Genomic DNA, 12952 nt, shown 5'->3' with positions numbered 1-12952 from the left:
TGGGGAATTGGTAACAAGAGGGTTTAACTTTAAAGTTACTACTAAGAGAGTGAGGAGAGGAGAAGTTTCTTCACAAAGATGACTGTTGGAGCATGAAATGCCTTGTTACAGAGTTGAGACAGAAACCGTTGCATCTTCCAAAGCAAAATCGGATAAATATTGAAGTAGACAAAAATACAGGAATGTACGAAGAGAGCAAGCCAGCTTAGAATTGTTTTAGCAAAAGAGCACAGGCATGATGGGGTGAGTGGCCTCCTTTTGTGTGTAAATTTCTACAGATCTACTAAAAATACTATTTCAGATTTACACACATTCACCACACACTAGGGTCCGGACGTCACTATGCAAGGTGGTGTCCACTCGTCCTCTATTGCCACCAGATAGCCTCTTTCTTTTTGATTGGAGGAGAAGACATTTGATAAGCTGCCATATGCAAGATAAGGGTTCAAGGACTTGGGGAAATATATTAGCATGGATGGAGGATTGGTTAATGGAGAGGAAGCAGAGAGTAGTAATAAACTTGCCATTTTCAAGTTGGCAGGCTGTAACAAGTGGAGTGCCGCAAGGATCGGTGCTGAGCTGTTTACAATCTATATCAATGACTTAGAGAAAGAGACTGAGAGTAGTATATCCAAGTTTGCTGATGATACAAAGTTAGGTGGGAATGTAAGCTCTGAGGAGGAGACAAAGAACCTGCAAAGAGATATAGACAGGTTAAGTGAGTGAACAACAAATTTGTAGATGGAGAATAATGTGGGGAAGTGTGAGGTTATTCACTTTGGTAGTGAGAATTAAAAAAAAAACAGAATTTAAAAAAAAACTTCTAAATATTAATATTCGGAGAGACTTAGGTGTACTCGTATAAGTAATACGGGATGTTAGCATGCAGGTAGAGCAAACAAATAGGAAGGCAAATGGTATGTTGGCCTTTATTGCAATGCGATTGAAGTACAAAGTAATGGTCTTGCTACAATTACAAAGGGCTTTGGTAAGACCACACCTGCAGTACTGTGCACCGTTTTGGTCTCCATATTTTAGGAAGAATATACTTGCATTGGAGGTGGTACAGTGAAGCTTCACTAGATTGGTTCCTGGGATGAGAGGGTTGTCCTAAGATGAAAGGCTGAGTAAATTGGGCCTATACTCTCTAAAGTTTAGAAGTATGAGAGGTGATCTCATTGAAATATACAAGATGGTGAAGGAGCTTGACAGGGTAGACACTGAGAGGTTGTTCCCCCTGGCTGGGGAATCTAGAACATGGAGGCATAGTCTCGAGATAAGGAAGCAATCAATGAGGACTGAGATGAGGAGAAATTTCTTCATTCAGAGGCTTGTTAATCTTTGGAATTCTCTACCCCAGAGGGTTGTAGATGCTCCATCATTAAGTATATTTAAGACTGGGATAGACAGATGTTTGGTCACTCAGGGAATCATGGGATATGGGGAGCGGGAGGGAAAACAAAGTTCAGGCAGAAGATCAGCCATGATCATATTGAACAGAGGCGCAGGCTCGAGGAGCCGTATGGTCTACTTCTGCTTCTATTTCTTATGTTCTTAGATAGGGAGCCAGGTACCCCGAGAGAGAGAAAACAGATATATAGAGACAGAGATAGCATCAGGTAGAGAATGAGAGAGAGAAAAACCAGGTAGAGAGAGAGAGAGAAAAGGGCAGATACCTAGTGAGAGAGAGGGGGGGAGTGAGAGAGAGCGAAAGAAAGATGGGTATCTGGTGAGGAAGAGCCAGTGAGACAGCTACGGAGTGAGAGACAGAGAAAGATATGGATATAGCTTTCAACAGACTGTAGGGTGGAGAAAAGTAATGTTACAGAGCTGAATGTAGGTAGCTTTTGTAATGAAGAAGATATAGGATTGGAAACTCAACTATCGATCAAACAGGATAGTCTAGTTTAACTAAAGATAGGGAGGGTGCAAAAATTGGTGTCAAGGGTACAGAGTTCATGGGCAGGGTGCCAAAGGTGATTGCTCCCAATGTTTAAATGAAGGGTTATGTGGCTCTCCCAGGACTGGATGTCGGACAAGTAGTATTGCTTTTATAATACATTTATACAAGTAGTTCAATTTCCATTCTATTGATACACAGTAAAGGTATTTGTAAAAATAGTTATAATTGTGAAATCATTTTAATTTATTTTGGTTTATCACTTGAAATAAAAATGCAATACAATTTAAGCAGAATGGAGCCGTTTGAACTAGAACTCAAAAATCATAAGCTCAATTTCTATAATTTCAGAAATAAAAACAGAAAGTGCTGGAAGTACTCAGCAGGTCTGACAGCATCTAACGTTAACTCTGTTTCTCTCTCCACAGATGCTGCCAGACCTGCTGAGTATTTATAGTACTTTCTGTTTTTATTTCAGATTTCCGACATCTGCAGTATTTTGCTTTTATTCTATAATTCCAGGTTGGAATAGGCTTTTAAGTAAATAATATTGGTCTAAGCGAGCAGGGAAAGAATCCACCCACTATGTGAAAATGCTACATGATGTATATTCATCATCCTGGTTCGTAATTAAAAATTGGCTGCCTTCCACAGCTGGAGCTACTGAAACAATGGCCAGAATTTTACATTGTAGCGGAGGCCCGCCTGGAAACCAAGCAGCGACTGGCCTTGGTTAGGGCTTCCATACCTCTGAAGCAGAAAATCCCACCTCCAGGAGCTGCCAGCCAATCAGAGGGCCAGAAGCTCCTACAGTCCCAGCAGCGGCCACTGGGAGCAGTGGCCACTCCTGGGACTGCACCTTGCCAGAAGAGGAAGAGGTACGCCGGCCCTGAAATGTGAGTGGGGATTCGGGCTTCGCTGGGGAAAATCGCTGGGCCCCAGTGAGGGGGCTGGGAGTCAATTAGGAGGGTGGGGGAAGATGCTCCAGTGGGGGCAGCTTGTGCTGCTGGCAGGACCCTCTGTGGGGCACAGGGTGGCCGATCAGGAGGGCCCCCACCGAGACCTCAAGGAGGCAGCCAAGTTTTACCGGGCAGCCTCCTCAGCTGGCGAAGTGCCCTGTCACCGAATATACCAGCGGCACTGGAAGGAGGCAGTTAATTCGCCACTTAAGGGCCTCAATTGGCCTCGAGTGAGCGGAAGGCCCATTTTCAATCTCCCGCATTGGAATGGAAGCTGGGGCAGGTAGGCGACGGGAACGACACCCCCGCTACTCACTCACTTTTTTGCCCTGCCACCCCCCTCCCCCCACTGCCTTAGTTCGCTCCCAGGGGGTGGGGGTGTAAAATTCCGGCCAATGTCACTTCAATAAATTATCACTTGGTCTTTTTTGGAGGGCACCAACAATTGATAATCTAGAGGGCGGATGTAGTCCCTGGTAGTTTAATGGCAAGCATGCATTTTTTTCAGCAGTGAGAAAGTTGTTAAACTTGTCTTTGACAAATGGTAAGAATATTTGTACAATTATTGCAGTGGTTCTGGCATGCTTTCTGGGCCTAGGGGAGGGGGACTGGGGTGGTGAGGGTGAATTTGAATCGAATGCCTGGTAATGTTGAAGTTAGCAAAGTACAGATATCTTTGTAGGTAGTCAAAGGTAACTTGTAGAATCGACTATTTACTTAATATAACCTAATGAAAATCTTCAAAGCCAACACCGTTCTTAACACTAAAGAAATACAATGTGCTATGCACAATTCTTATTCTTTTTAAGTAATACTCCACGGAAGGCTGCCAAAAATCTTACTTGAAGTTTTACCCCAAGTATCTACCACTTCTTTGTGTGACAAATTGAAGTTGAAACTTGCTCAGATTACAAATTCAGCTTTGTAATCTACAAACGGTTTACCCATGTTTCAGAATAATTGTAGTTATTAGCTTGTTCCTGTGCTAATTTTCAGAGTGTTACGATACCTTAAAATAACATGAAATAACATGGGAATATCAACTGCTGAGCCCAGCACACTTCCAATTTCAGTGCTGAGTCAAGCACTTAACCGAAATAAAAACTTCATTACACTATGTTGTTCTCCCAGTGGTCAGCTCTTTCAGCCTCTTCATGTGATGGAAAGTGTGAAAATACTGCTCGCTGGGAGTGCAGTATAGTGTCGCAGTAACTTTTTTATTTCAGTTAAACATTTGATTTAATTTTGAAGTTGGACGAGTGCTGGAAATGCTTGGCTGAAGTTGGAGGACCGAGCTTGCTTTCTGACATTCCTACATCATACTTGAATTCTGCAGCAATCCTAAAATTAACCCAGAAATGGGCTGACAGTTATCATTAGCCTGGCATAGCTGGTTATGGATTACAAAGCGACGTAAAACAAAGTTTGAACTTATTTGTTTTCCAAAAGAAGTTGGAAGATATTAGCAAATGAGTTCAAACAAGATTTCTCATAGCCCTGCACATTCCTTTAGGCTTTTAGTGTACTGAAATAATTCTGTTCATTGGGAAGCCTGACATTTTGTGGATATAGAGAGAGTGTTTCCTTTACCTGTCAATCTTAGTGTCAGGCAAAAGTATGGATTCTATTAGAAAAGACTAGCAAGGATTCATATCCTGTGAAGGTCAAGGGTTAAAACAATGCAATTATTTCTTGTTGACAGATTCAACACATGATCAATAAGTAAGTATTTTCAAATAAATACTTCAGGAAATATTAACTTGGACACTTGCATACATACTATCAGACATCACGTACCCGGCTAAGAGCCGCTCTGTTGCATTTCAAGAAATATCAGAGCCACAGAATAATGTCTGCATTCATTTATTTTTGGGTTTGAGTTCTCTACCTGTGTTGTTTGAAAAAATAGACAATGGCTGCATCAGGAAGCAGTAATACAATACATACTCCAGGTTCTGGATGTTCTACAAATTATGGTTTTACAGCAGCCAGTGTACTTTCCAACTGTACATGAGTGGTTGTTGTAGTATAAGGGTTTGAAAGGGTTAATATTTGAGACAGGGTGAGGAATACCTCCCACCGTGATGATGTAAGAGATTACATATGAGATGAAGGAGAAGCAACATGGCTTCAGAGTAGTATACAGACTTATATAAAGCTGTATATAGTTAACATGTAATAAATGAGTTAATGTTAAAATTACTGAAGACTCAGTAATTTCTCCTAGCTAGACGAGCCAAATACAAAACGGTGGTAGACTAACCATACAACATGGTCAACAGTGGTGGTTCTTACCATATACCACCCAGAAGAATCTGAAGGAATACTTTGAACAAAGCAGACCTGACAAAAGGCACCTAAACGGCAGAACTTGAGAAGAGGCTGTGAAAAAGCTCCAGAGCTTCTCTGTGGACGAAGGAGGCATGGAAAGTCGGGGAATTAGCTTGTAGAGGCATTCAGGCTGCACCACAGAGGCGGGTAGTTTATGAAACAAATACTGGTCCAATGGTCGCAGGCTTTGAGTCGGAGAACCAAGCAATGGTTGGGGATCTGGTGAGCAATCTGTAAAGAGGGTAAAAGTTTGTTCCTAACGGCACTAGGCAGGCAGCACCGGGAAAACCATTAGTCCTTAGCAAGGGCAGACTCAATTACACATGGGTGACCGCAAGAGAAAAGAAGAAACAAAGAGGCTACAAACACTCAATACTCAAAGTGAAGGGAGTAAAAAGAGTATAGAAAAAACTCTGCAAAACTGCATTTAAATAAATAAATAAATAGAGTCTAGCAGTGAGATTACACAGGGAGAAACGGCGACCATAGTCAGCGCAAGGCTGAAAACACAGGAGAACTTCCAATATTGGAGGGAAAATTTTAAAAAGAAAGCAAACTACATTGAAAGCCATGGATCTTAAATTTATGATACCAGAGAGGTTTGGACACATGGAAGGACCAAATCAAACTCAAAATTGGTCACTTTGGTGAAAAAGATTTTTGAGGTACAGAATTGCTTCAAAATTAGACAGCAAGTCTGAAGGAGAACAAGTTAACACATTGCTTTATTCCACTGGAGCAATAGCAGACAATGTTATTGCAAGACGAGGCATTAATGAGACATCAGATAAACTTTATGAAGTTTTAAAAGCCTTTTGATAGTTATCTTAACTTGAGGAGCAATAAGATTCGAAAAAGGGGCAAGAAACCAGGTGAAACAGTAGATGTTTTTATTAATGACTTTACAGATTGGCTGAAGGATGTGAATATGGAGACCTCAGAGCAGAATTAATATGAGATCGCATTGTAGTAGGTATTGCTGACGAATCCATATCAGATTTATTGCAATCTAAGGAAGACCTCACCCTAGACAAAGTATTACAGCTGGTGAGACAAGCAGAGATCCGGAAGAACAACAGAGCAATCCTGACAGGTGAAGAAAGACCTTGGTTTACGAAACCTCCAGCAACCACACAGTTCCTTAAGCACAGGGGCTGTAAAAGAAGCACCAGAAAAAGTACCCTGCAGAGTGGGGGACGCGGTGGTGGGGGGGGGGTGGTGGAATGTGCAAGACGCCATGAAACCCTGCCAGCACTATGGTGCCAAAAAGACCCACAGGTGCAAAGAGTGTCCTGCAAACAAAGCAAAATGCTTCCACTGTAAGAAAGTTGGCCAATTTAGGAAGACGTGGCAAAGTTTAATCTCTACTCCCACAGGTTCTAAAGGAAAAGTCTTCACGCATAGAGCCATTAATGAAGTTGAACAATCTCCATCAGGAGAGAAATCAGAAAACTTCCTTTGTGAGACAACGACCCTAATCAGGTATTCTGGTCTACAGATATATACGTCAACGGACATATCACCAATTTTAAACTAGACACTGGAGCAAGTGTAACAGTTTTATCAGACAATGATCCATGGTTATTAACCCATTGCCTGCAACCAACAGAGACACAGTGACATGGCCCAGGAGGGATTGAACTGAAAGCTGCAGGCAATACTCTAGTAAAAGGGAAAGCAAATATTGGAAACATTGTATGTTCTACAGAATCAAATATTTTAGAGTCATACAGCACAGAAACAGGCCCTTCAGTCCATCGTGTCTGTGCTGGCCATCAAGCACCGAACTATTCTAATCTACTCTCTTAAACATGTATTGACCGTCATGTTACAAGAAAAGTGGAAGAAGTTAGGGAACAAGAATCCAGTAGTCACTTCCAAAAAGACTTTCCGAAATTGTTTACTGGTCTAGGAAAACTTAAGATCGAAAACAGTATTATGTTGTGAAAAGATGCTAGACCTGTATGTCTTTTCACACCTAGGAATATACCACACCCATTAATGAAGCAAGTCCAACATCAGCTAGAAGAGATGACCAGGATGGAAGTCATTTCTCCTGTCACTAAACCTACAAAGTGGTGCTCCGGAATGGTTCCAGTACCTAAACCTAACCGTAATCTTTGCATTTGTGTGGACTTAACTCAACTTAATAAGAGAAGTTCATCCCTGTCCTTGGTAGATGAAAGCTTGGCAAAGTTATCCAAAAGTACCATGTTCACAAAGCTGGATGTGAACAGTGGCTTTTGGCAAGTTCTGTAAGATAAGAAGTCAAGGTTATTGACAACCTTCATTATTCCATTCAGAAGATTTTGTTTTAATCGTTTACCATTCAGTAGAACATCAGCACCAGAAATATTTTGAAGCACTATGTCGAACATTCTACAGGGCCTTAAAGGAGTAATATGCCATATGGATGACATCTTAGTCCATGGTGAATCCATTGAAAAACATTGCCTGAGGGTTAGAGCGATTTTGAATCGTCTACAAAAAGAAGGCCTTACACTTAATGAAAAGTTTGAATTCTTGAAAACATCTATTCATTTCTTAGGACGCATTGTTTGTAGTAAGGGCACAATGGCAGATCTGCAAAAGAAAAGAGCCATTAGTCACTTCCTACTTCTGTCTAAGATCTTCAATGATTTCTTAGAATAGTCCGTCAGTTGGCAAAATTTTTACCTAGTCTTGCGCAAGTTACTGAACCCTTAAGACAACTCTTAAGGAAAGCTCAAGCATGGTGTTGGGATACACATGAGGAGCAAGCATTTCAAAGGATCAAGAAAATGCTGATTTTGCCAAATATCATAATGCATTATAACCCCTCACTACCAACCACAATTGCAGCTGACGCCTCATCTACAGAGTTAGGGGCAGTCCTTTTTCAAGAACAACCAGATGGATGTTAAAGACTGGTTTATTATGCATCGAGCATTGTCTGAGACTGAGACAAGATACGCTGTCACAGAGAAAGAAGCTCTCACAGTCACAGAGGTTCTCAGATTCTATTATCAGCTTAAAGGTGGTCATAGAGACAAGACCACAAACCCCTAGTTTCCTTACTTGATGAATAGGAACTAGCTAGGATGCCTCTGAAAATCCAGAGATTCCGGTTGATGCTTATTAGATTCATGTTTGTTGCTTGTCCTGTACGTATACTGTTTCACACAACAGTGGATGCACTGTCCAGAGCTACTGTTGACCATCCTACACAACAGATGTTAACTTTATTAATGATATTGAGTCATATTCTCAGTTCATTGCATCACAATGGCTGGCAAGCACAAAAAACATCCAAGAGATTCGCCATGCTCAGATGCAAGATGAGGAATGTATCTGTATCCGTCAATATTGCATGCAAGGTTGGCCACAGCAGCATCCCAGTAGTACGGTGATGCAAATCTTCTTTAAACACAGAAGGCCCTTTTATATTATGGATGATTTGCTGATATATGATGAAAGGCTGGTGATTCCAGACTCACTCCGGGTATACATCTTGGAAAAAATACACTAGGATCACATGGGTACAATGAAATGAAGAGCACAGGCTCAGTCATCCACGTGATGGCCGGGAATATCAAGAGATATAGAAGAAATAATTTCTAATTACCAGGTATGTGCACTGCAGACAGGATCAGAGAGAACCCCTTATCTCGACCCAATTTCCAACCAGACCATGGGAACGTCTGGGGATGGATCTATTCACGCTTAATGGAAAATCCTACCTGATTGTCATTGACTATTTATCAAGGTGGATCGAAGTCACATGTTTATACACAATAACTACGGAGATAGTCATTTCTGCTTTATCCTGACCAGATAGTTATTGGACCACCAGATAATGGACCACAATTTGCAAACGACTACATTACGCATTTTGTGGAAAACTGTGGATTTGTACATCTTACAAGTTCCCCTAGATTTCCTCAATCTAATGGTGAAGCTGAAAGAGGAGTCAGAACTATCAAAGCACTGTTAAAGAAGAATGAAAATTTTCAAACAGCATTCCTAAACTAACGATTTACTCCACTGCTATGTGGATTAGCACTATCAGAACTGTTGATGGGAAGGAAGCTTCAAACACAACTTCCCATCCTACTCAAAAAATTACTTCCAGGTCTAGAGGTCCTGGATTATCAGAGTTTCGACAAAGGAAAGTCTTACCGAAAGCAACAAGCTTATAATTGTAACAGGAAGTATCGTACCAGGAACCTACCTAAGTTGATGGAAGGACAAAAGACATGGGTACGAGACCAAGGCAGAGAAGGGGTAATCGTCCAGAGAGTTAAGAATCAACAGAGATCTTATTTAGTACAAACTTCAGAAGGTACTATAAGAGGGAACAGGAGAATTCTTATTTCTATTCATCAAAAATATCAGTCATACATTTGGACGAACCAGATGTTGAAATTCAGAAAACACCGGATACTATAAACCTCAATGAAGGCCGTCCAAGTCAAGAAACAAGAGTTCAGAGAAAGACTACTGATTTTCTGAGTCTGACAACACGATCAGGGAGAGTTGTGAAGCCTCCTGACAGATTAATTCTGTGATGTCAGAGACTTGGGGGGAGATGGGGTAGTATGTAAAAGTAAAAAATGAATGTATAAATATATATATGGATAAAGACTTTGGGGTGGGGGGGGAGATTTAGTATAAGGGTTTGAAAGGGTTAATGTTTGAGATAGTCTGAGGAATACCTCCCATCATGATGATATGAGATCACATGAGAGAGAGACTGGAGGAAAATGCAGCATGGCTTCAGTGAAGTCAAACAGACTTATAGTTAATATAGCTATATAGTTAATATGTAATAAATTAGTTCATGTTGAAATTACTGATGACGCAGTAATCTCTCCTAGCTGACTCACCAAGTATAGAAAATGGTGGCAGACTAACCAAACATACAACATTCGTTGCATTGTTTTGGTCTGCTAATATATTGCTAGAAAACTCACCTTCCTATAATGGCTGGGAAGGTCTGTACAGGCCAATAAGTACATTAACTGCTTCATTATTCTGTATGGGCAGGATAAACTGTTCAGCCTGTCAGCAGTCAAAAAAAAGCTGCTTCCATCTGCAAGCACATGCTCTGCTTTTGTTGCCAATAAAGCAACTGCATAAAACATTGCTTTCGGTAGTGGATGGGGCCGTTGCAATGGTGCGCTGTTTACATTGTTGGTTCTCCGTTGGCAGCAAAACTCCCCTTGATGACGACCTACCGATGTAAATATTGCACAAGACTAAAATATGGATGAGAATGTAGAAGTTTATTTAAAAACTTCAATTTAAGTTTAAAAAAAACTGTGCTTCTTTCTAGAACATTAAAAAGAATGTTGCACTTTTTTTTTTAAACCCAGCTACTTTTCAACGTAACCACAACAGAGGGGTTCTCTCACAATTATCTTTCATATTATCAGCTTTCTAAAATCAGAATGTGTTTGCATTTACTCAGCTGTTCCCATAGTTTCACATTTCATGAGCTGTTGTTACAGTTTGTAGTTTCCCATGTGACTGGATTAAAAGCTACATAATGAGCTATTTAATAGCTCAAAGTTGCTTTGTGTACCCACTGGTGCATATGTTCAGATTGCTTAACTTTTATTATTGTGAAGCAGCAAAATCTGAAAACCTCTCTTTATTTTCAATGGTGCAGTACTTCAATGGACCCTTTGCGATTTACAGATACTACTCAGCACAGCTTGGGTGAAGAGGTCAAATACCTATGGAACAAATTCTCCAACATCATCTTATTCTCAGTATTCACAAATATAATAGGAATACCATTCTCATTTTTGTTACACTGCAAACAGCTCAGGATAGTCACAGGTAAATATTCCATAACAGAACTGGTGCACATTGCTCACTCAGTCACTCTTAAGCAACCAAATTTTAAGCTAATAAAGGTTTTCTGTCTTACAGTGATCAGTCTTTGTCATTCTTGATTTAAAGTAGTTAACATTTCTACCAGTAGATGAAATACTTTGTTTAACATCTTGCTTTTCCCCAGCTGTAGGGTCTCAAGCTATACTGCAACACACAAAACAATTCTGTGAAGGATGTAATTAGAATATCTCACCTGTTCAGGTGTCAAACTCTGCAACTGACGCTCCCGGGAAACCTCATCCTCCTCTTCCTCATTGACTGGTAATGATGGCAATCCTGCCAAGACTTGTGGATTCCGCTCCAGGCAAAGTGTGGTCAAGTGATCGATGTACAGTTTTAATTTGATGCGGTGGTTGAATGCCTCCAACAGTGACTGGATCATCTAACATAAAATAAGATTGAATTACAACAGAGAACTAATGGAGAAATACAGTTCTCTCGTCAAATCTCTCAAACAATTTTGAGTTTCTCAAACACGTGATCCCTATTCCTAATCACTCTTGTGCAAGCATTTATGTGGTGATGGATAATCATTAAAGGGCACAGTAAAGTTGGTATCTCGTATTAGCTAAATCACTAAATTTTGTAACTACAAATGTTAGGAATGCAGATTTAAATTTTAGTTAACCTGAAATATTGCAAAATTATATTGTTTACATTTGCTGCACATTAAAAAATGTGTTTCTACATCATCTGTGAAACTTGATGGCAACAATTACTAAACTGACAAGAACCTACAGAGCTTTTGTAAACTTAATTATGTTCAATTATTAAAAACCACCATTTCACTGAAAAGATATAGTCACTGACAAATGACATCAGAAATGGTAAACAAATGGTAAAACATTTTCATTGGAATTTAGAACAACCTTAGGTCAACAAGATTAATCTTCAAATGCAATTTACACCAGCAGCTACTGTAAGACCATAGTTCACACAATGAAGAACAGATATTTGACATGAGGTTCAAGGGAGTGTCAGTAAATTTCCACAACAGTTTCCTTAATAAAGAAATTCAATATGTACTTCTACAGTTTTATGATTAGTATCTTTCAAAGGCATGAATGGAAACATCACATCACAGTATTTTTCTAGATTTATTTTTAATTGTAACAACCAGGATGTTTGTCAGTATGCAGCATACTTCAGAATTAGTTGAAGTATGAAAAAGGTATACAAACCATTTTGGGATCCCTCACAAGACTGGAACATTAGGTTTTTTATGCTGATTACCATATAAAAGTTATCCAAGTTCATTTATTCGCCTCCACTTTTATGAGAAAAAAAACGCAACACTACTCATTTTGTTTGGGCACACAACAATCTAAATATTCTGAAAGATTTGAGTTACAATATTTTGCCTTAAGTGTCAGATATAAAACAGATTACAAATGAAATATTACAAGTCAGTGCTTTAACTTTGACAGGTCCAATCACGTACATTTTTTAATTCTGATGTGACTTTCAAACACAACAGCAAATTTCAACTAGTTAAGCACCACTATTGTACAGTTAATACAAGTCAAGTTCCACTCACAAGCAGCCCAAATTGACAAACAGGTGCTTTGTACATGTTTTTTACATTCCGACAATGAACCCTGAAGACTGTAATATTTCTATTTCAACAACAATTCTAATGCCCTTCTTGAGGTGAACAGCCAACTGCAGTCTTCAATCGCTCTCTAAGTGATGCAGATTCACAGCGTAGTTTCACGCTGTCTATTTACACCACGACAATGAAGAGAAGTATCAGCACTTTTCCATTCATATTTAGTTAGTTTAGATCACATAATGCCAATGTACTGATTACCAATGGTGGAGTCATAGATCCATTTTTTGTTTTAGATGTCTATGATTCTATCTTCTGGATAAAGGGAGTTGA

General features: G+C 39.8%; 1 protein-coding gene across 5 annotated transcripts in view; it reads right to left on the bottom strand.

Moving 5' to 3' along the window:
* Positions 1-12952, bottom strand: part of LOC137380089 (ERC protein 2) — a 966513-nt gene that overhangs the window by 84857 nt on the left and 868704 nt on the right. For all 5 annotated transcript variants that reach the window (XM_068051709.1, XM_068051708.1, XM_068051713.1 and 2 more), the window contains one exon: positions 11264-11452. In XM_068051709.1, coding sequence (XP_067907810.1) covers positions 11264-11452 — 189 coding nt within the window. The remainder of the gene's footprint in view (positions 1-11263; positions 11453-12952) is intronic.

Source organism: Heterodontus francisci, chromosome 19 (genome assembly GCF_036365525.1).
Source record: "Heterodontus francisci isolate sHetFra1 chromosome 19, sHetFra1.hap1, whole genome shotgun sequence".
In the NCBI taxonomy this organism is placed as follows: domain Eukaryota; kingdom Metazoa; phylum Chordata; class Chondrichthyes; order Heterodontiformes; family Heterodontidae; genus Heterodontus; species Heterodontus francisci.
This window is presented reverse-complemented; position numbering and strand designations above follow the sequence as displayed.